The 23,225-nt window shown below is 36.7% G+C and overlaps 1 protein-coding gene across 1 annotated transcript in view; it reads left to right on the top strand.

The window, feature by feature from the left end:
* DMD (dystrophin) overlaps positions 1–23,225 on the top strand; it is a 2,165,569-nt gene that overhangs the window by 529,379 nt on the left and 1,612,965 nt on the right. Inside the window, exon 8 of the mRNA XM_061137756.1 lies at positions 2,672–2,853. Coding sequence (XP_060993739.1) covers positions 2,672–2,853 — 182 coding nt within the window. The remainder of the gene's footprint in view (positions 1–2,671; positions 2,854–23,225) is intronic.

Genomic DNA, 23,225 nt, shown 5'->3' on the forward strand with positions numbered 1-23,225 from the left:
TTTTAAATTCTATTTAGCATTGTACTGTAATATACTTTTCTTCATACTTATTTTATTATTCCAAATTGTAAGCAGCATTCAGGCATTCTAACCTCCTGGATAATCTATTAAAATATTTAAAGTATAATACATCTTTAGTAAATATATTTGAAAGGAATTCAACCGATTTTAGAATATCTGAATCCCTTTCTATAAAAAAAAGAAATACTGAGTTCTAGCTACTGGTGCAACTGAATTCTGGATAGCTTCAGAGGTAGGATGGTAATAGATTGGGGTAAAAACATCAATAGTTTGGTCAAATTGTGATTGTAGTAAGTAATATTTATGAATATTCACATTCATCCAAAAGATGTCTTATGTAGATAACATGTGCTACAATTTTTGACGTTTGCTTGGAGCAGTAGAAATAATGCTTGATCTATTTTTACCTTTATTTCTTGTGTACACAGTGTGTATTTGAGGCCAGTTATACACATTCACATGTCTAATATAGCAGTAAATAGACATGGACCTTTTTATTTACATAGACAGTCTTTTAAAATTCAGTGCCTTTCTCACAGCATGGTTTTATTTAATGAACTAAAAAATAAACTGAATTCTAAATTTTGCTCATTAAAGGTAAACTTGACTAGTTACTAGTGAGAAGGGAAAAAACATTCTAGAGTTTCAGAAACATATGGTATAAAGTATAATATCTACCATACAGTGAACACTTGAAAAACAATTATGAAATGAAAGGGAGATTGTAGAATTTCAAAGCTAAGCTACTAATTTTTTTTTTTAGAAAGGCAGAACTTATACACACAGTATTCTCTAGTTCTTTCCTAAAAAATATTTGCAAAAAATTATCTTCACCATCCATTGGCTAGTAATTAAATTATAATAAATTATAATAGGGAGCAGAGACCATGTATTTTATAGCTTTGTACTTCTGAAGTGTTAGTCACTTTATTACATCCGACTCTTTGCAACCCCATGGACTGTGGCCCACCAGGCTCCTCTGTCCGTGGAATTCTCTAGGCAAAAATATTGGAGTGGGTTGCCATTTCTTTCTCCAGGGGAACCTGCCAACCTAGGGATCGAACCCTGATCTCCTGCCTTATAAGTAGATTTTTTTTACCATCTAAGCCACCAGGGAAGCCCTTTGTACCTCTAAGCCTGATGCATTTAAGTGTACAATAAGTATCTTCTGAAAACAAGTAAGCAAAACAATGATGCGGAAGATAATACAAGAGTGTGTTTCTGTGTCATTTTTTATGACCCTTGTTATTCTAAGTTGGTCTTCAAGCCAACAGCTTCAGCATCACCTGGGAGCTTGTTGGAAATGCAGGGCCTCAGGCTCCCCCTGTGACCTACTGAATCTGAGTTTTAAAAAGATCCCCATGTGATTCATATGCACATTAAAAATTAAGAAGTGCTGTGTTATACTATGGATAGAAGCAGACCAAGGAACATTAGCTAGCTTTTCCCTCCTCCTTAACTCTTTTGAAAAATACTTTAAAAATAGTTGTTCTGGTTAATCATGTTCCTGTAACTTGTGGAGGAATTTGACTGAGTGACCTGCTCAACCTCCTTTTATGCTTTTGGACTTGAAATTTGACTTTTGGCTTTTTAACTTATAATCAGAACACCTGATCAGAATATACATATTTAACTTAAAACAGATCTTTTCATGCTAGCTGAGCTAGGATAAATTTATGGCAAGAGAAATGCCTGGCACATTGCTGCTAAGTTGTCTTGGCCTCCTGCCAGGATTTATGTTTTAACACTTCTGGGATTAATGATACACTTCACATAAAGGATTATTTTTACATTTTGGTTCCCTGGAATGAGCACAGTGGGTAAATTGTAATGCCAAGAAGCAAAAGAAGCTTTTGAAGGAGCTGCCACTTATTGTATGTGTTATTATGAATTATTATTGACTTTAAACACTGGGTTTCTTTCATTCCCTAGATGTGGCAAAGGACATAATGTCAGATCAACTTTATGTGAAGGACTTTTAAATTTATCTCTAACATCTGAGAAGGAAAGCGACATCTGACTTTAACAGATGTACCATAATGTAAACAAATATTTTTAATATACTTAAGGAATATTACAAATCATTGTGCATATGGTATATAGTTGTTTTATTTTATTTTGATTGTAGAAATACATGGCTCATTTCAACACAGAGACATTATTTTGCTCTTTACATGCTTAATCACCAGCAAAAATTTGATTAGGAGGTACGAGCTTTCTTTACTGGAAGCCAGGGCATTAAGCTCTTTGGTGTAATTGTTTAATTACCAGTGCACCATTTTAATTGACATGCTGTTATAACTTTCCATGGTAAGGAAGACGCAGTGTTTTATTTTTTTTCTTATCTAATGAAAACCACTCTCTCAGATGGGCTGGTTTGGCAATTTGACTTTCGAAAAAGTATTGCGGAATGAAGTTTTTATGTGAACAAGGAAAAGAAATTAACTTTAGTGTGCATCTCATTGATCTGCCAAATTGGAAGTACATTTTAAGCCTGACTATCATGTTCTAATTAGTCTCTGGAGGACATTCATGGACAATCAAGTGCTCATTAATCCATCTTCTTCCTGTAACATTGATTTGTTCATCCCCTTTTAGAGACTCAGACGTAGAAACCCAAAATTGATATGTGGTGTTAATGTGCTTACAGATGTTGCCACCACTTATCCAGATAAGAAGTCCATCTTAATGTACGTCACATCTCTCTTCCAAGTTTTGCCTCAACAAGTGAGCCTCGAAGCCATCCAGGAGGTGGAAATGTTGCCAAGGCCATCAAAAGTTACGAGAGAAGAACATTTTCAACTACATCATCAAATGCACTACTCTCAACAGGTAAAAGATGGAAGAGATAGCTAATAGCCATGATATTTCCTGTTTTTTATGGATTTTTAGTTATCATACACACATATCTATATTATCTATGGATAGATACACATATATATATGAAGCATAGTGTGTGTGTATATATATATATTCACACATGCATATATGTGCAAAAGTATATATACAGCTTAGCTTAGAGTGTGTGTGTGTGTATGTGTGTCTTTGGAGAGAGAAAATGAGAGAGAGGACTCTATGAACTTAAATTTTACCTGATTCATGAACTATAATGTTGTTTTCAAAACACATTTTTAAAATGCTCTGCTATTGGTAAGCACCATTTTATATGAATTTGGTACACAGAATAGATTGTATTTCCATTGTGTAAAATGACATAAGATTAAAGATAGAGTCATATACATATTAGACTTTCCATCAGGTAGAGCACAAAGCAGGGAACTAGACCAAGAGCAAAGGCAAATATTCTGTTTAATAATATTTTCTTACTTTTAGCGGCAACTTGCTGATGTATTAACTAATTTTGAATACTCAAAGTAACATTTTTGGTAAGCTGAAATTAGTTTAAAATAATTTAAGTAAAATTTAAATGAGAATATATATGGTAAAGACTTCTGTGATATTACTGTATAGAATCCAGTGGGATTCTTCTATTACATGTCTTGTTCTTCTTCCCAAGAAGCATATTTAGGGTGTTTTGCTTTGTTGTTGTTGTTGTTGTTGTTTTTTTTTTTCATTATTTGACACAACGATGAAAAAGCCATTAGCGAAATTTCTGCTGAAGGCGTGGAAAGCTCTCAGGCCTCATTTTCTCACTCTACTGAGCTAATTCTATATTTAGCTTATGAAAGCTCCAGTCCTTTCCAGGGTATTGACATGATGAATTCTGGTTTTGTTTACTTTGGGTTCAGAGAAAATTGCTCCGGGATGCATGTTTTCGCCAGATGGCAGGGACGCATCCTGTATTGGTGCTGGAGGTGTGTCCGTATGGACTCTTTATGATGAAACCCTATCCTGCTCTCTCCCCTGACTCCCTGCCTTCCGACACGACATTGAACACACCGCAGTGCTTGGAGTGTACCAGTTTCGAATATCACTTACATGTGTTTAGGATTGCACTTTTCAGCTCACTGTTTCCGTTTGCTATTTGTTTTTCTAGTGTGTTGGAAAGCAGTTCCTTTCAGGGTTACTTATGCTGTCTCCTCCTCCTCTCTGTCCTCCTTCCCCAAACCCTTCTGCAGATCACTGTCAGTCTAGCACAGGGCTATGAACGAACTCCTTCCTCTCCTCAGCCTCGCTTCAAGAGCTATGCCTACACACAGGCTGCTTATGTCTCCACCTCTGACCCCACACGGAGCCCATTTCCTTCACAGGTCTGTCAACATTTACTCTCTGTTCTCCAAACCAAAGAACTTCTTCATCCAAGATAACCCAACATGGTTTTTTGTGTCTGTTTGAATTTTGCGGTGCCTTTTTTTTTTCTTTCCCCCTTCTTCATCCAGAGCCATTTCATGGTTCTCAGTTGTATTAGCTACTTGACATGATGCTGTTTTTGCTATTGAGAACTCTCTAGGTTTAACCATATGTTGATTCTTCATGACTGATGATTCTCAAAATAGTGATTTGTACTCTCATTATATAATTACCTGTAAGTTTAGCTTTTATGAAGGTTATAATGGTTATACCAAAACATAAAGCTCATTAAAAAGAGCTCATTTATTAGAATGAGAAAATGCATATAATTTGCTAGTCACATTACTTGGGTAGATTTTTCTAGATATCTGATTCGTAAGGGAAATGTATTCTCTATGTAGACACCCTTATTATATATTCACTCTCTATATATATGTATTTGTATTCTATTTAAGAAAAATATAGCTGCAAGCTTCTTCATATATTTTAATTTGGCTAATTTAAACTTGATAGCAGGCTCTGTAGTATTTATACAAGAAAGTCACACTCAAACCAGGTCAGATTCTATGCACCATTCAATATTTTCCATGTGAAAAATCTTCTCAGTGGAGTTTTCCTTCATTATTGCAATGTTGTAGAAAACCAAAAAAATATAGGAAGCTATAGCCTCTACATGTTAGAACATGGAAATGAAGTGTGCTAGAATTACTGGATTTGCCAAAACTTCCTTTTAAAAGAAAATATCATGTATTTTGCTTAGAAGAACAATTTGAAAAGTTCTTGCAGAAGTGACTTTTGTAAATACAGCACTGTGAATGGGGATTTAGAAATTATTGTCTTGATCTCATTGGAGAAAAGCGTACCTTTGTGGAGACTCATCAGTTTTGTTAAGATAGTGGTTGTATTTAGTTTGTGATTTATTTGGAGCAGTTAATTGATGCGTGAGGTTGAAAGTTTTTTAACACTGAAAGATTTCCCCAAGGGAACATATTTCAGGGCATCCCATTGCCCTTTATCCTTGGCTGGTTTTCTTGCCAAGTTGAACAAAGGAGATGAGTGAGAGTGTTTATGTGACTCAGCCTCATCTTCAATTAGATTCCCATCCACATTTTCACAAAGGTCAATTGTATATTCTTGAACAAAATAACTTCATCAGTTTCTTCATTATCAGTAAATAAAAAGAATTCTGCCACACATTACTGAGTGTTAACTATATGCTATGTGTATACATCATATGAACTAGCAAAATCCTTATCATGACTCTCTGAGTTGAGAGGTACTATTTTTTTTATCTCCATTTGAAGTACATCCACCCTTTCCTTTCTTCTCTTCTTGAACCCTCCTGACTCTCCCTGACTCTTTAGGCTTTTTTTTTGTTTTTTTAATCACCATACTCCGAAAGAAAATTCCAAGCCTTAAAAAATAGGTGTCGTTCCTCCTAAAATAAAGACGTGTAAGGCAAGACAAAGAGGGAAGTATTTTCCCCCTTATTTTCAGGTTATTGGGCTGCCTTTTCCAGAAGATTTTCTCTAGTGCTTACTCTGACAGCACATTTTTACCTCATTACCATCTCATTAAGGCATTGCTCAGATATGACTCCTTAATGAAGTAATTATAAATGGACTTAATTTTGCTAGATGGTATTTGTTCACTCTCCCTTTGTCTAAATATTACAAAATATGTAATATATCATAAAATATTCAACAGTTCACTTATCACTTATCTGTTTTAACAGAAGCCACTGAAATAAACCTATTGTTATCCTTTAGAAAAGAAGAAACATGAATCAGTTGAGGAATGATATATTCTGCCTATTTTCAAAGGAACCACAGCAGAAAATGGTGCTACATGTAGTTAGGTTTGAGAAGTTTTTGTCTTATTTACTGAGAAAATTTTTCTGAAGAATTTCTCAGAGGGGCTGAGCCTGTACTGCCCCCTACAGGTTGTATCTGATCCACTTCAAATGACAGGCAAGATTGGATTCCATCAAAGGGTTTCATTCAAGTGTTTACCTGGTGGTCTATAAGGATTAAGTTTTCTGTAACGGAAGAGAGAGTCATGTGGTGACTGTTCTCTGTGGGAAATATAAAATGCCTAAATTATCTTAAAAGTTTCCAATATCTTAGAAACATTGATTATCCCCTTCTGTCCCAACTTAGAAAATCTGATTTATAGTTATTGCAGTTTGTGAATGTATTTAGGTGAAGCAGTCGTACCTGTCTCAGGATTTCTGCCTATAAATCAGTTTTTCTCATAATTTACCAAGATGAAATAGGATCTGATGTGAACCCCAACTTTTCCTTCATTGTATCACTTAGCTACCACTCACTCTTGAGTGGAGGACATCGTTTTTATAGTTACACTGAATTTCTATTTTTGTTTTGATCATACCTCTCATTCTACTCCTAATCTAATATCCAAAATCCCCAATATCTTTTTTCACTTTCCATTTCTCTCTTTCTCCAGGCACCTCACACTAGCCCAAACTCCTGTAGGTATACACCTCCTCTCTCCAGACACACCACTCCATTTTATCTTGTTAATGTACTATTTTATGACTCTTTCACTGATCATTTTTTGTAGTCTATGCTTTATATATTCATTTGTTCATTCAACAAATAATTATACTTCATCACCAAATCCAGTGTCTTTTTCTCACTTCTCAGGTTTTGTACTGTCATTGAAATACTTTTCTTATAGCCTCTAGACTTAACAGCTTCTTCTCCATCTCTAACTGTCCTGTGTCTCTTTCCTTATGTGGCTTTTACTCCTCTTTCAACTCCCTTAGTATAAGTGTCTGGTGTGAGATCCTTTGACCTTCTTTTTTGTATACGTTGTCTCTTGTCAGTATGATTTAGTCTCTTGACTTGAAGCTGTCTGCCCCCATGATCATTGTATCTATGTTTTCACTACTTCCAGTCTCTCTTGATTTACAGCCTCATTTCCAACTCATTTTCAACTCTTTGATATGCATCTATATCTTGATGTCCACTGATTTCTCAAAACTCTGATATCCTGAAGTGGACCTTATTTCATTGCTCACAGACCTGTTTGTTGTCCTTTTGGTTATGTAAATGAAGATGTTATTCAGCAGTTCTCGAGACTTAAATATGTGACATACTCTCTTGTGTGTAGTGATCGGATATTCAGTAAGGAGACATGTATTGTCAATTCTTTCTTCATATATTTCTTTATTAAGTTATGTCCCCTCGGCATTCCCCTCGGTATAAGTGCCCTCTGATTCAGGCTCACTGCATGTCTGCTAGGTTACAGAAATAGCTTTGCAATCAATATCACTCTTTTTAGCTTAGTCCCCTCTAAATCAGATTAGATTTTCTTATTAACAGCTTTAATAATACCATTCACAAAACTTTCTTCACTTCCTTTTGCCTTTGTGACAATTCCATTCTCCTAAATTTCATCAATAAGTTCCATGATCTATTAACAATTTGTATTTTCATGCTTGTTTCACACTAATCTATTTTATGTTTTCTTTACTCCAACCAAATTAAATCACTTTTTCTCCTGCATAGTGTGAAGCAGTTTTGTGTCTTAGCTTTTATGGTTCTCTCAGCCTAGAATGACTTATATCTCCTTTTCAAATTGGCAAGTTTAATCCAAATTTCAAGACCTAACCAATAAGTGGCAGGGCCTGGATTCAAGTTCAGATTTATCTAACACCAGGTTCATGTTAATTATACTGCCACTGAATTTTCTCTATTATTATTCTCACATATCGAATAGTATTCATTTATGTCATAATTTTACACTTATGTATTAATCACCTATGTAGCAGGTATTATTATAGGACCAATGACACATAATTAAACAAATATACAAAATAACTCCTGCCTTGATGGAGGGCATGTGCTCATGGGCGTGTCATAATGTGAGCAAGAAAAACTATATAAGTAGAATAACATTTCAAATAAAATGAAAGTAATATGTAGTAAGTAAAATATAGTAGGAAGTACAATAGTAAATGCTAAAAGTAAAAACATAAAAGGACGGTGGAATATGCACATGGTGGAAAAATGTTACAATTTCAGTGTGTAGTCAGAGGATTCACTAAGAAAGTAAATACTGAGTAAAGACTGGAAAGAGGTATGGATGCCTTTGGGAAGATAAACACATGAGGACAAAACAGAGATAATACAAAATTCCTGAGTCGTGGGAATATTTGGAGTATTCAAGGAAAGGCATGGGTTAGGGGCACATTGCTGGAGACATAGTAATGGACCGGATCACATAGGGCCTGGTAAGTCATAGTAAAGGTTTTTATTACCATTGAGGTAGAAAGCTATTGGAGGAGTGATATAAACTCATGATTTTCATCTCAGCCGCTCTGTGGAGAGGAGACTTAAAAGAATAAGGATGGAAGCAAGGAGACTAGTTAGACTGCTATAGCAGTAATCCAGGCAAGATACTATTTTTTTCTTTCTTTCCCCCCGATATTTTTTTGTGGTAAAATACAAATAACATAAAAGTGACCATGTTAACCATTTTTAAGTGTGCAATTCAGTGGTTTTGAATACATTCATAAAATTACCTAACCATCACCACCATCCATCTCCAGAATTCTTTACATCTTGCAAAGTGGAAGATCCGTATCCATCAAAAAAAAAAACAAAAAACTCCTGTGATTGTCTCCCTACAGCCTCTGGTGAACCGCTCTTCTATTCTCTGTTTCTATGAGTTTGAGTACTACTACTTTTTTTTTTAATTCAATGTATAATGAGATAATATGATTATATAATATTTTTCTGTTTCTGGCTTATTCACTTGGCATGATGTCATCTAGGTTTATCTGTGTTGTCTCAAATGGCAGAATTTCCTTCCTTGTAAAGACTGAATAATATTTTATTATATGTATATATGTGTTTGTGTGTATATATACACATACACATACACCATGTTTTCTTTATTCATCCATTAACTGACGTTTAGGATTGTTTTCATATCTTGGCTATTGTGAATAATGTTCCTGTGAACATGGGAGTGCTGATACATCTTTGAGACACTGATTTCATTTCCTTTAAATGTATACTGAGAAGTGGAACTGCTGGATCATATGGTAGCTCTTTTTTTTTTTAATTTCTGAGAAATTTCCATAGTATTTTTATTTATAATGGTTGAGCATGATGCATAGTAATTGAATTCTGGATATGTTTTGAATAACCATATAGTGTTTTCCAATTCAATGTGGAACATATGTTAGCTTTATTTTTTGAGAATATTTAATTGTGTTATAAGAAAGCAAAGATGATAGATAAAACTTCTAAGTGGCATTAAACATAAACTTTAAATAAATCAATAACTTATGAAATATAATTGAACCCCACATGTTAAATTTAGCTGATGAGGAGACATTCAATTCAGTTCAGTTACTCAGTAGTGTCCAACTCTTCGCGACCCCATGAATCGCAGCACGCCAGGCCTCCCTGTCCATCACCAACTCCCGGAGTTTGCTCAAACTCATGCCCATCGAGTCGGTGATGCCATCCAGCCGTCTCATCCTCTGTCGTCCCCTTCTCCTCCTGCCCGAAAAAGCAAGAGAGTTCCAGGAAAACATCTATTTCTGCTTTAGTGACTATGCCAAAGCCTTTGACTGTGGATCACAATAAATTGTGGAAAATTCTGAAAAAGATGGGAATACCAGACCACCTGACCCACCTCTTGAGAAACCTATATGCAGGTCAGGAAGCAACAGTTAGAACTGGACATGGAACAACAGACTGGTTCCAAATAGGAAAAGGAGTACGTCAAGGCTGTATATTGTCACCCTGCTTCTTTAACTTATATGCAGACTACATCATGAGAAACGCTGGGCTGGAGGAAGCACAATCTGGAATGAAGATTGCCGGGAGAAATATCAATAACCTCAGATATGCAGATGACACCACCCTTATGGCAGAAAGTGAAGAGGAACTTAAAAGCCTCTTGATGGAAGTGAAAGAGGAGAGTGAAAAAGTTGGCTTAAAGCTCAACATTCAGAAAACTAAGATCATGGCATCCGGTCCCATCACTTTATGGCAAATAGATGGGGAAACAGTGGAAGCAGTGTCAGACTTTATTTTTGGGGGCTCCAAAATCACTGCAGATGGTGATTGCAGCCATGAAATTAAAAGACGCTTACTCCTTGGAAGGAAAGTTATGACCAACCTAGATAGCATATTAAAAAGCAGAGGAGACATTTGGCAGAGGCCAAAATATGTGTCACCTATAGATAGTTACTTAATCTATTGCACATGTTAAAAATAGGTGGAATACACAAGAGTGTTGCTTACGGATGGAGAGAGATGAAAAGACCAAGCAATAAGGTATGGTTATATGACTTCTGGACTGACAGCTACATCATTCCTAAATTGACTGCTCATTAATGATACTCAGTATATCTTATGGCCTCCCAAGTGCTCTACATAAAAAATGCAAATAAATCCTGTAACTATCTAGCAGACTAATTAATGAGCTGCAGCTATAGGTTAGGTATACTTGCCCCTGCATCTCTCCAATAGAGCAAGTGTATGTGGTGGTCCAAGGTACATTCTGTCCTAAGAATGCCCTTTGCTCAAATCTCACCTCTGGTTCTGTCACCATACCATCAACAAGGAAGACTGATGCAACAAAACATATGCATGTTGTACAACCCAGGATAAGAATCTACCTGCAATGCAGAAGACCTGGGTTCAATCCCTGGGTCGTGAATATCCCCCGAAGAAGGGAATGGCTACCCACTCCAGTACTCTTGCCTGGAGAATTCCATAGACAGAGGAGCTTGGCAGGCTACAGTCCATGGGGTCACAGAGTGGGACATGACTGAGTGAATAACAATTTCACTTTTCCTTTTATTTTCTTTTTTTCACTTTCAGGATTTAAATAGTGTAGTGATCCTACTCTTTGACCTTATCCCATTGTACCCTCCATCTGCTTCCCCTTCTTCCCATGTGCATTAAATGATGTAATCAATGTTAAGATTTGAACATATTAATTTGGTTGGTGAGCCTTTCTGTTTTCTGATCTAGAATGGCATTCCTAGTAGTAGAATTGGAGGCCACCATTGCATCAGGATCATGCTCCATATGGCATAGTGGGTATGCATGAAAGAATTCAAGAAATTGAGGCTTAATGTGAGGTTTTTCTTTAGGCAGCAGGAAGAATGGAGTTGCCACCAACCAAGCTTTAATAGATTGTAGGAGGATCAGTTTTGAGAGTAAGGTTAGAGGCTCACTTTAGAATGTGTTAATATTTTTTAAGTTTTTTTTAATGGAAGTATAACTGACATGCAACATATTAATTTCAGGAGTACAGCATAATGATACTATATGTGTATATGTCGTGAAATAATTACCGTAGTAAGTCTTGTTAATATTGTAACCATATGTAGTTACATTCTCCCCCCACCCCACCCCCCACTTGAGATGAGAACTTTTAAGATTACCTTCTTAGCAACTTTCACATATGCAATATGGTATTATTAACCATAGTTGCCACGCTGTACATTGTATCCCCATGACTTAACTGGAAATTGGTAGCTTTTGACTTCCTTCACCCATTTTGTCCACCCCCTGACCCTTGTCTGTGGCAACCAATCCGTTTTCTGTATCTCTGTTTCTAGTTGTAAGTGAGATCTTGGGGTATTTGTTTCTTTCTTTGACTCATTTCATTTAGCATAATGCCCGAAAGATCTCTCTATGTTGTTGCAAATAGCAAGATTTCATTATTTTCTATGGCTGAATAATATTCCAGGGTGTGTGTGTGTGTGTGTGTGTGTGTGTGTGTGTGTGTGTGTATCACATTTTGTCTATGCATTCATCCATGGATGTATACTTAGGTTGTTTCCATCTCTTGGCCACTGTGAATAATGCAGCAGTGCACAAGGTGATGCAGACCTCTTTTTGAAGCAGTCTTTTTGTTTTGCTTTGTCTAAATACCTGGAGGAGAAATTGTTGGATTATATGGTAGTTCTATTTTTAATTTTGTAAAGAACCAGTTTTTAATAATGGTGACACCAATTTATATTCACACAAACGATGCACAAAGATTCCTTTTTCTCCACAGCCTCACCAATACTTCCTATTTCTTGCCTTTTTGATGATAGCCATTCTAACAGGTGTAAGGTGATAGCTCATTGTGGTTTTGATTTGCATTTTCCGATGATTAGTGACTTTGGGCATCTTTTCATTTGCTTGTTGGTTACTTGTATGGCTTCTTTGAAAAACTGTCTATCAAGATCCTATGCCCATATTTTAATTGGATTTTTTTTTGCTATTGAGTTGTATGAGTTCTGTATATATTTTGGATATTAACCCCTTATCAGATATATGTTTTGCAAATAGCTTTGACCTCCAGTTCAGTTCAGTTTAGTTCAGTCGCTCAGTCATGTCCGACTCTTTGCCACCCCATGAATCACAGCATGCCAGGCCTCCCTGTCCATCATAAACTCCCACAGTTTACTCAAACTCATGTCCATTGAGTCAGTGATGCCAACCAGCCATCTCATCTGCTGTCATCCCCTTCTCCTCCTGCCCCCAATCCCTCCCAGCATCAGGGACTTTTCTAATGAATCAACTCTTAGCATGAGGTGGCCAAAGTATTGGAGTTTCAGCTTTAGCATCAGTCCTTCCAAAATGAACACCCAGGAATGATCTCCTTTAGGATGAACTGGTTGGATCTCCTTGCAGTCCAAGGGATTCTCAAGAGTCTTCTCCAACACCAAAGTTCAAAAGCATCAATTTTTCAGCGCTCAACTTTCTTCACAGACCAACTCTCACATCCATACATGACCACTGGAAAAACCATAGCCTTGACTAGATGGACCTTTGTTGGCAAAGTAATGTCTCTGCTTTTTAATATGCTATCTAGGTTGGTCATAACTTTCCTTCCAAGGAGTAAGCGCCTTTTAATTTCATGGCTGCAGTCACCATCTGCAATGATTTTGGAGCCCCCAAAATATAAAGTCAGCCACTGTTTCCACTGTTTCCCCATCTATTTGCCATGAAGTGATGGGACCAGATGCCATGATCTTAGTTTTCTGAATGTTGAGCTTTAAGCCAACTTTTTCACTCTCCTCTTTCACTTCCATCAAGAGGCTTTTAAGTTCCTCTTCACTTTCTGCCATAAGGGTGGTGTCATCTGCATATCTGAGGTTATTGATATTTCTCCCGGCAATCTTCATTCCAGATTGTGCTTCTTCCAGCCCAGCGTTTCTCATGATGTAGTCTGCATACAAGTTAAAGAAGCAGGGTGACAATATACAGCCTTGACGTACTCCTTTTCCTATTTGGAACCAGTCTGTTGTTCCATGTCCAGTTCTAACTGTTGCTTCCTGACCTGCATATAGGTTTCTCAAGAGGTGGGTCAGGTGGTCTGGTATTCCCATCTCTTGAAGAATTTTCCACAGTTTATTGTGATCCACAGTCAAAGGCTTTGGCATAGTCACTAAAGCAGAAATAGATGTTTTTCTGGAACTCTCTTGATTTTTCAATGATCCAGCAGATGTTGGCAATTTGATCTCTGGTTCCTCTGCCTTTTCTAAAACCAGCTTGAACATCTGGAAGTTCACAGTTTGCATATTACTGAAGCCTGTTTTGGAGAATATTGAGCATTACTTTACTAGCGTGTGAGATGATTGCAATTGTCTGTTCCATATTTGCTCTAATTCTCTGAAAATGCAATTGGAAATTTGACAGAGATTGAGATTATTTTGGGTCTCTCTCTTCTGTTCCATCTTTGTGTCTTTTTTTTATGGCACTACTATACTGTTTTGATTATTATAGCTTCATAATATAAATTGAAATCAGAGAACTTGATGTCTCCAGCTTTAGTCTTCTTTCTCAAGATTGCTTTGGCTGTTTGGGGAATTCTGTGGTTCCATACACATTTTAGGATTGTTCTATTTTCAAGAAAAATGTGATAGGAATTTTGATAGGGACTGCATTGAATCTCTTGATTGCTTTGAGTATATGGATACTTTAACAGAAATAAACCCATACATGTATGGTCAATTAATTTACAATAAAGGATCTGAGAATATGCAGGGTGGAAAAGACAGTCTCTTCAGTAAGTGGTACTGGAAAATTAGATACAGATACATGCAAAAGAATGAAGAAGACTATCTTACACTGTACCCAAAAATCAGCTCAAAATGGATAAAAGACTTGAATACAACACCTGAAACCATAAACCTGCCACAATACAAAAAAGCTGAAAAGCTTCTTGATGTGGGTATTACTAATGATGTTTTAGATTTGACACCAAAGCCAAAGGCAACAAAAGAAAAAATAAAGAAGTGGAGCTACACCAAACCTAAAGCTACCGTACAGCAAAGGAAACCAACAACAAAATGAAAAGGTAGCCTACAGAATGAGAGAAAATATTTAGCTGTGGATTTGTTGTGTATGTCCTTTATTGTATTGAGGTAAGTTCCTTCTGTCCCCAGCTTGTGGTGCATTTTAACATGAATGGGTATTGACTTTTTTCAGAATTTTTTTCAGATTCAGATTGAATTTTTTCAGATTCTTTTTCTGAATTTTTTTCAATTCAATGTGTATTGAATTTTTTCAGAATCTTTTTCAGATTGAATTTTTTCAGATTAATCATATTAAGATGGTCATACGATTTTTAGCCTTCATTTTATTAATGCAATGCATCACATTGAATGTATTAATCTTGAGATGCTTATGAAACTTGAATATATATCAACCTTGAGTTCTAAGATAGGAGTTGAGGATAAGTCACTTGGAAGTCATAAACAACATAGATAGCGTGTAAATCCAATGAACTGGCTGAGATCACCTAGGGAAAAAATTCACCTAGATGAGATCACCTTAGAGAGGTGGTGGAATAAGCAAATGGGATAAAAGAGATTGCTAGAAAGAAGACATGAAAAGAGGGGAGTGTGTGGTATTGTAGAAGCCAGAGAATAAAATGTTTCAGGGAGAGAAGAGTGTTTAATATGATTAATTATTACTGATTAATCAGTTCAAGTAACATTAGTATTAAAAGTTAGCCTATGAAAAAATAAAAAAAATAAAAAATAAATAAAAGTTAGCCTATGAAATGTCAGTGGAATAAGGTCCCTGGGAAATCTTGACATATAACAGTTATCACAGTGGCTTTACTAATAATACCTCTTCACTCTCTAAACTATCCCACTTTGACCAATATGTTATACAGTCATTCTGGTTGATGTTTGCTTTGATAAAAGCAATTTCAGTGCTGTGTCGTTTTTTGGAAGTGTTGCTGATTGGAGTGGGTTCAAGAGAGAATGAAAGTGAGGACCTATTAACTGCATTGTAACACTTGAAAAACCTATACTGAATCATTTATGTTCATGTGGATAAAAATCTATATCTCTTAGATGAAGCCACTTGTTTAAATTAATTTTTATATTAACTGTAGGCTAATTAAGTTACAGTATTGTGGTTTTTGCCATACATTGACATGATTCAACCACAGGTGTACATGTGTCCCCCCATCTTGAACACCCCTCCCACCTCCCTCCCCACCCACTCTGGTTGTCCCAGAGCACCAGCTTAGAGTGGCCTGCTTCATGCATCAAACTTGCACTGATCATCTGTTTTACATATGGTAATATACATGTTTCAATGCTATTCTCTCAAATCGTCCCACCCTGCCTTCTCCCACCTAGTTCAAAAGTCTGTTCTTTACATATGTGTCTCTTTTGCTGTCTTGCATATAGGGTCATCATTACCATCTTTCTAAATTCCATATATATGCATTAATATACTGTATTGGTGTTTCTTTTTCTGTCTTCACTCTGTATAATAGGCTCCAGTTTCATCCACCTCATTAGAACTGACTCAAATGCATTCTTTTTTTTTACAGCTGAGTAATATTCTACTGTGTATATATACCACAACTTTCTTATCAATTCATCTGCTGATGGACATCTGGGTTGCTTCCATGTCCTAGTTATTGTAGACAGCTCTGCAATGAACATTGGGGTACATATGTCTCTTTCAATTCTGGTTTCCTTGGTGTGTGTGTGCAGCAGTGGGATTGCTGGGTCGTATGGAAGTTCTATTTCCAGTTTTTTAAGAAACCTTCACACTGTTCCTCCACACATAGTGGCTGTACTAGTTTGCTTTCCCACTGACAGTGTAAGCGAGTTCCCTTTTCTCCACATCCTCTCCAGCATTTATTGTTTGTGACTTTTTGATGGCAACCATTCTGACTGGCAGGAGATGGTATACCTCATTGTGGATTTAATTTGCATTTCTCTGATAATGAGTGATGTTGAGAATCTTTTCATGTGTTTGTTAGCCATCTGTATGTCTTCTTTGAAGAAATGTCTGTTTAGTTCTTTGGCCCATGTTTTGATTGGGTTGTTTATTATTCTGGTATTGAGTTGTATGAGTTGCTTGTATATTTTGGAGATTAATTCTTTGTCAGTTGTTTTGCTTGCTATTATTTTCTCCCATTCTGAAGGCTGCCTTTTCACCTTGATTATAGTTTCCTTTGTTGTGCAAAAGCTTTTAAGTTTAATTAGGTCCCATTTGTTTATTTCTGCTTTTATTTCCATTACTCTGGGATGTGGGTCATAGAGGATTTTGCTGTAATTTATCTCAGAGAGTTTCCTGCCTATGTTTTCCTCTAAGAGTTTTATAGTTTCTAGTCTTACATTTATATCTTTGATCCATTTTGAGCTTATTTTTGTGTGTGGGGTTAGAAAGTATTCTAGTTTTATTCTTTTACAGGTGGTTGACCAGTTTTCCCAGCACCACTTGTTAAAAAGATTGTCTTTTCTCCATTGTATATTTTTGCCTCCTTTGTCAAAGATAAGGTATCCATAGGTGTGTGGATTTATTTCGGCTTTCTATTTTGTTCCATTGATCTATATTTCTGTCTTTGTGCCCATACCATACTGTCTTGATGACTGTAGCTTTGTAGTATAGTCTGAAGTCAGGCAGGTTGATTCCTCCAGTTTCATTCTTCCTTCTCAAGATTGCTTTGGCTAATTTGAGGTTTTTTGTGTTTCCATACAAATTTTGAAGTTATTTGTTCTAGTTCTCTGAAAAATACCATTGGTAGCTTGAGAAGAATTGCATTGAATCTATAGATTGCTTTGCATAGTATATTCATTTTCACTATATTGATTCTTCCAATCCATGAACATCATATATTTCTCCATCTATTTGTGTCATCTTTGATTTCTTTCATCAGTGTTTTATAGTTTTCTATATATAGATTTTTTGTTTCTTTAGGTAAATTTATTCCTAAGCATTTTATTCTTTTCTTTGCAATGGTGAATGAGATTGTTTCCTTAATTTCTTTCTGTCTTCTCCTTGTTAGTGTATAGGAATGCAATGGATTTCTGTGTATTATTTTTATATCCTACAATTTTACTATATTCACTAATTAGCTCTGGTAATTTTCTGGTGGTGTCTTTAGGGTTTTCTATGTAGAAGATCATGTCATCTGCAAACAGTGAGAGTTGTACTTCTTTTCCAACCTGGATGAAGCCACTCTTAACTGGTTATGAATCTATATATTAGTTTCCTCTTGTGACTGTCACAAATAATCACAAATTTAGTGGCTTAAAACAGCACAACTTTATTATAATTTATTATATTATGGGGCTTCCATGGTGGCTCAGTTGGTACAGAATCTGCCTGCAATACAGGAGACATAGGTTTGATCCCTGTGTTGGGAAAATACCCTCGAGAAGAGAATGGCAACCACTTACAGTAATCTTGCCTGGAGAATCCCATGGACAGATGAGCCTGGTGAGCTACAGTCTATGAGGTCACAAAGAGTTAGACATGACTGAGTGACTAAACATGCAGACACACACACACGTTATCTTATGGTGTAGAAGTTCATCCTGGGTCTCCCTGGGCTGAAAAAGCTGTCAGCAGGACTGCCTTCCTTCTGCAGGCTCTAAGGGACATAGCATTTCCTTGTCTTTTTTAGCTTTTAAAGACTCCTCACCTTCCCTGGTTCATGGCCTCTTCCATCTTCAAAGATAACAAGGGCAAGTTGAGTCTTTTCTCTTATCACGTTGGTTTGACCTACTCTTCTGCCTCTCTCTCCTACTTTATAGGACTCCTGAATGCATTGGGTCTTCCTAGATTATATAGGGGCCTATCTTAAGTCTAGCTGATCAGCAAACAATTTCATCTGCAACCTTAATTCTTCATTGCCATGTAATGTAACACATCCATATGTTCTAGGGATTGGGACATGGACATCTTTGAGGGAGTGTTTTTCTGGCTGCTACTGTCTAACACCTCAGGATGCAAACCTTAGAAGGGCATCCATTACCTGCAAGCGAACAGTGAGATTGGTATTGCATGGCTCTTACAAGGTACCCTGACGTCTCAAGTGGTTCCCTTCCTCCTTTGTTGACTGCACATGAGCCTCATCCTTCTGGAAGCATTGTTGAAACTACCATTATGCTGGAAACAACATGGTAGGGAAAAAAAAGAAATAAGGATATACCTATATTTCTGTCTATAAAGGCAGATCTTTGTGTTCCTTGCATAACTTAGGGCACAGATGCCCACATTGATTTAATAAACACTTTGAGTTCCCCCTAACGATGTCTTCTGATCTCTAATAAGCTCACAAAGTAAAGGAATCAGGCTTTGGAAAATCACCCATGGCAGGCATGCATGCATGCATGCTAAATCACTTCAGGTGTGTCTGACTCTTAGTGACCTCATGGACTGTAGCCCGCCAGGCTCCTCTGTCCATAGGGTTCTCCAGGCAAGAAAACTGGGGTGGGTTTGCCATCCCTTCTCCAGGGGAACTTCCCAACCCTGGGATTGAACCCATATCTCTTATGTCTCCTGCATTGGCAGGTGGGTTCTTTACCACTAACACCACCTGGGAAGCCCATATTTTACCTATATTCTTATAATTTTATATTAATAAAAAAGAATTATATCCCTATCAATCTTGCCAGAATGAAAAAGCACCTCTCCTCTGTATCTAATATTTGCAGTTTTTGAAAGCCTTTTGAATACACATCTCATTTGACCAGTACAATAAACCTTTGCAGTGATCTTATTGGACTCATTTTAACATAGGAGAAATTTTAATGGAATGAAGGGTTTATGTAAGCAGTGAGTAACTGGCAAAACTGGGACTCAAAGCAGGTATCATCACTTCCAGTAGAGTTTTGAGGTTTTGCACTTTGAAACCCCCCGCCAGATCAGCCAGGAGTCTCTTCCTTTTTCATCATCATTATTGTCAGTCTTCTAATATTTATAAATGCTGGAAAGCATTTGGGAAGAAAAATAAATCTTTCTCTTCCTCCTCTTTGCCTGATGAACAATAGCTGTCCACCTCCTGGCAGTCTGCCTGTCACCAATAGGACAGGTAAATAATTATTTGTCCATTTGTGAAATAAGCAGTTGAACATTTAAAATAGAGATATTAACTTTAGAACATGTAGAAACACTACAGAAAATCAGCCTCCATATTATAAAAATATGTAAAACATTGCAAAAGTAGTAATTATACATGAACAATAAAATTGGCTCTTCTAATAACAAAGGGGAAAATAGAACAAAAAAAACATACTTGTGGGTCTCTTCAAAATAAAGTTAAGATTAAGAAAAAGAGTTACCTTTACCTAGTTTTGATCTATCTTTATAAAGTATATGGTTAGGTGGAGAAAAAGTAGAAAATACTTTAGAGCTAAAAATGTCATTTAGATGCTCACAAACTAGAAGAAATAAGAAGCGACCAACATACAAAGCGTGTTCATACCCTCAATGTTTGTGTCTGTTTATACACAATTCATGCTTCTCAGGGTTGTGGTCTTTCCCTTGAAATGGTTCAGTTCTACAATTTTCATCTACCTACTGTCTAGTAGTTTCCATGCAGGATGTCTTACCATAATCTCAAGTTCAATGTATTTAAGCCTGACCTCATCTTGGCCCATGGGGCCAATGGTCTCTTTGGATATTTATTCTCATCAGGGCTTGAACCTATATAGCCATGTATGACTCCTCCCTGAACTTCCCTGTGCCTAACTGGTTCTTAATTTCTACCCAGTTCTGTGGATTATTTCTAGTACTTTTTCCTTCCTGTCTGTAAAGTGTGGATTTTAACTTTATCTAATCTGTCAAACCTTGTTAATCTTATCTGTGACTCTCTTCCTTCACACACTCCCCCTTGCATCCAGATCTTCCTTAGGGTATGTCTTTAAATTATGCAATTCAGTCACTTTATCTCCTCCTCCTCCTTCTTATCCATTGCTCTGTCTCTGTTTCATAGGTGATGTCCACTAAAAAAAGATGTACACCTTGAGAGTTGTGAGTTAAGTTTTATTTGGGGCAAAATGAGGACTGCTGCCTGGAAGGCAGCATCTCAGATAGCTCTGAGAGACTGCTCCAAAGCAGCAGTGGGGGAAAGGCAATATATAAAGTTTTGGTGAAGGGGGAGTTCAATACCATGAAGCATTCATTTTACAAAAGGTTTGTTAGTCATGAGGATCTGATATCACCATGAAGGGATTTAGTGCTTCTCTAGAGATATGAGGAGATACAAGGATTGAGATCATAAAATCTATTCCTAAAAACATCCAACTATCTAAAGACCTGTCTCACCAGATTCCCTGGAGCACAGAATGCCTCACTCCACCCTGAATTCCTTCAGGGGTTGTTGAAGGTCACCAGCTATAGCAGCATAGGGTTCAATCTCCATAGAGGTTAATGGCAAACGCCTTTGTTGTTCAGTTGGCAATGTTCTTGGTAAGTGCCAATTTGTAGTTGACAGTGAATAGGTACCAATCTGCCTACCTCTCACATCTACACAAACATTCTCTATAATAATGACTGGCCTTACACTAAATGGCATATTTCAGAAATTGAATGATAAATTGAAGGAAGTAGTCTCAGCAAAAGTTCTATATATCAAATGTTATGTAAATTGTTTTTGTTATAGGATATGCCTGAACATGATTTAAAAATAAAAAGGATAAAGTCAATTAAAATGAACTGTTCACATCCTTGCCATCCCTTATACATAGGTGTTTATGTCTGTGTGAAATTTCAAGTATTTGCAATTTTCTTACTGTGAGAGAGATGGGGCATCTTTACACATGCTTAAGAACAAGTAGGATTTATTTATCATGGAGATTTTCATGTTTCCCAATTTTTGTCAGTTGGAGTAGTATTTTTTCTTACCACTTTGTGGGAATTATTTATATAATAAATGCATTAACTATTTTTTGGTGACATAGAATCCAAATAATTTTCAAGTTGCTCTTTGTCTTTTAAATTTGTGATATTTTTCTCCATTTGAAATGCTATTATTTTATGTTGTTTGAAATTCTTTAATCTTATATTTGATGACTTTTTGTCAGCAGGGGGAGGTCATATTTATAGATGACTGCTATTGAAAGGGCACTTCAGAAAGATTCTCCCATGGTTTCTTCTAGTTTTCTTTTTTAAACTTTGATCCTACTAAAACTGGTGCAAATTGAATAGTTAAAAACAATCTAATAATTTTTCCCCTAAAAGCTACCCGGTTTTTGAAACCATTTATTGATTATTCCTTGTTTATCATAATCTAAGTATATGCCTCCTCTAAGAATAAGCATTTTCAAGAAGCTCCCAAGGATATTTTTCTTGTATTTGATTGGATTATCTTGGATTACCTCACATCCTAATGCCTAAACCAGTAAGGAGAAATGGAACATACTACCATGACTGGCTTAAACCAATCAAAAGTCAGCCATCCTAGAATCATATAGTCCAATGTAATAGGATGATTCCTGAATCAAAGCAGTTTCACTTAGGGAGTAGAGAAGTAGTTCCGATAAAGATAGGTACTTGATACTCCAAAAGGAGGGAAGCAGTCAAAATGGAACCACATCTACCCACAGGAGCATCACTTCTTGAGAAGGAAAGTACTGAATACTAGTTGAGTATGGGGGAGAGAGCCCAAAGTCTGGCATCAGAGAGGCTGTGTTACGTTCCAGCTCTGCCGCTTCTAGCTGTGTGGTATTCACAGAGTTTCTTGCCCATTGTGGGCTGCAGTTCCTCATATGTGTCATGATATCATATTTATCTCTAACTCATAGAGCTGTTAGGAGGATTAAGTAAATTCAAGTGTATAAAGAACCTTCCAGGGTGTAAGCACCATGTAGGTTCTCAAAACTGGTGCCAGTATCATGATTACTCCCTTAAGCACATCAGGTGTTAAATGAAATTTTGTGGTTTGATCTGAGGACCCTGTTAGATTTTTATCACTTCTTCTATGGGAGGATAGAATCTAGGTTCCAAATTGATTCATAAATAAAATTTTGAATCAAAACCGTTATAGAGTTTGGCAATTTCCTGAGGTAATATACTGGATACAGAATTCTAAGGTAAAGGATGTACTTTCTACTTCTGAGGTTGCTGAGAAATAGTCTTGGAACCATGCAAAGTGGAATATAGTGTTGCTTCCTTCTAAAGCAAAAAAAGTGCTTGTAGATGATTTTAGACCCAATGTTCCTGTCAGGAGGAGGTAGGGGCAGGGATCCTTCGTTTCTGTCTCTGTTACTGGCCACTCCCAACACGTGTCCCTCAGACTGAACGCAGATGGTGCAGAAGAATTGGCAAACAGAGGGTGCAAAGCCAGCCAGTGGGGAGCTCTCCTTAGATTAAAAGCACTATTGATCTGCTTCGTGGAAGCTTTTATACTTTCTGATGTGACTGAGCAAGTGACCTAGAAAGAGAATTGTCAGATTTGAGCTCGGCTCTAAAGATCGGTGCACTGAAAATTTCCAAGCAGAATTTTGAGAAACCAGAGGGAACATCAGAAAGAATATAGATAATAATATGACTTTGAACAGATACAGTCTTACCCTGCCATTTTTTTTAATCTATAAAATAGAAAAAGGGAAAAAGAAACCCACCTGCAAAATAGGAAACAGGACAAAGAAATCCACCTGGCTAAGTTATACCATATGAACTGTTTTTTAGTTTTTCAGT

This window comes from Dama dama, chromosome X (assembly GCF_033118175.1).
Source record: "Dama dama isolate Ldn47 chromosome X, ASM3311817v1, whole genome shotgun sequence".
Taxonomy (NCBI): Eukaryota; Metazoa; Chordata; class Mammalia; order Artiodactyla; family Cervidae; genus Dama; species Dama dama.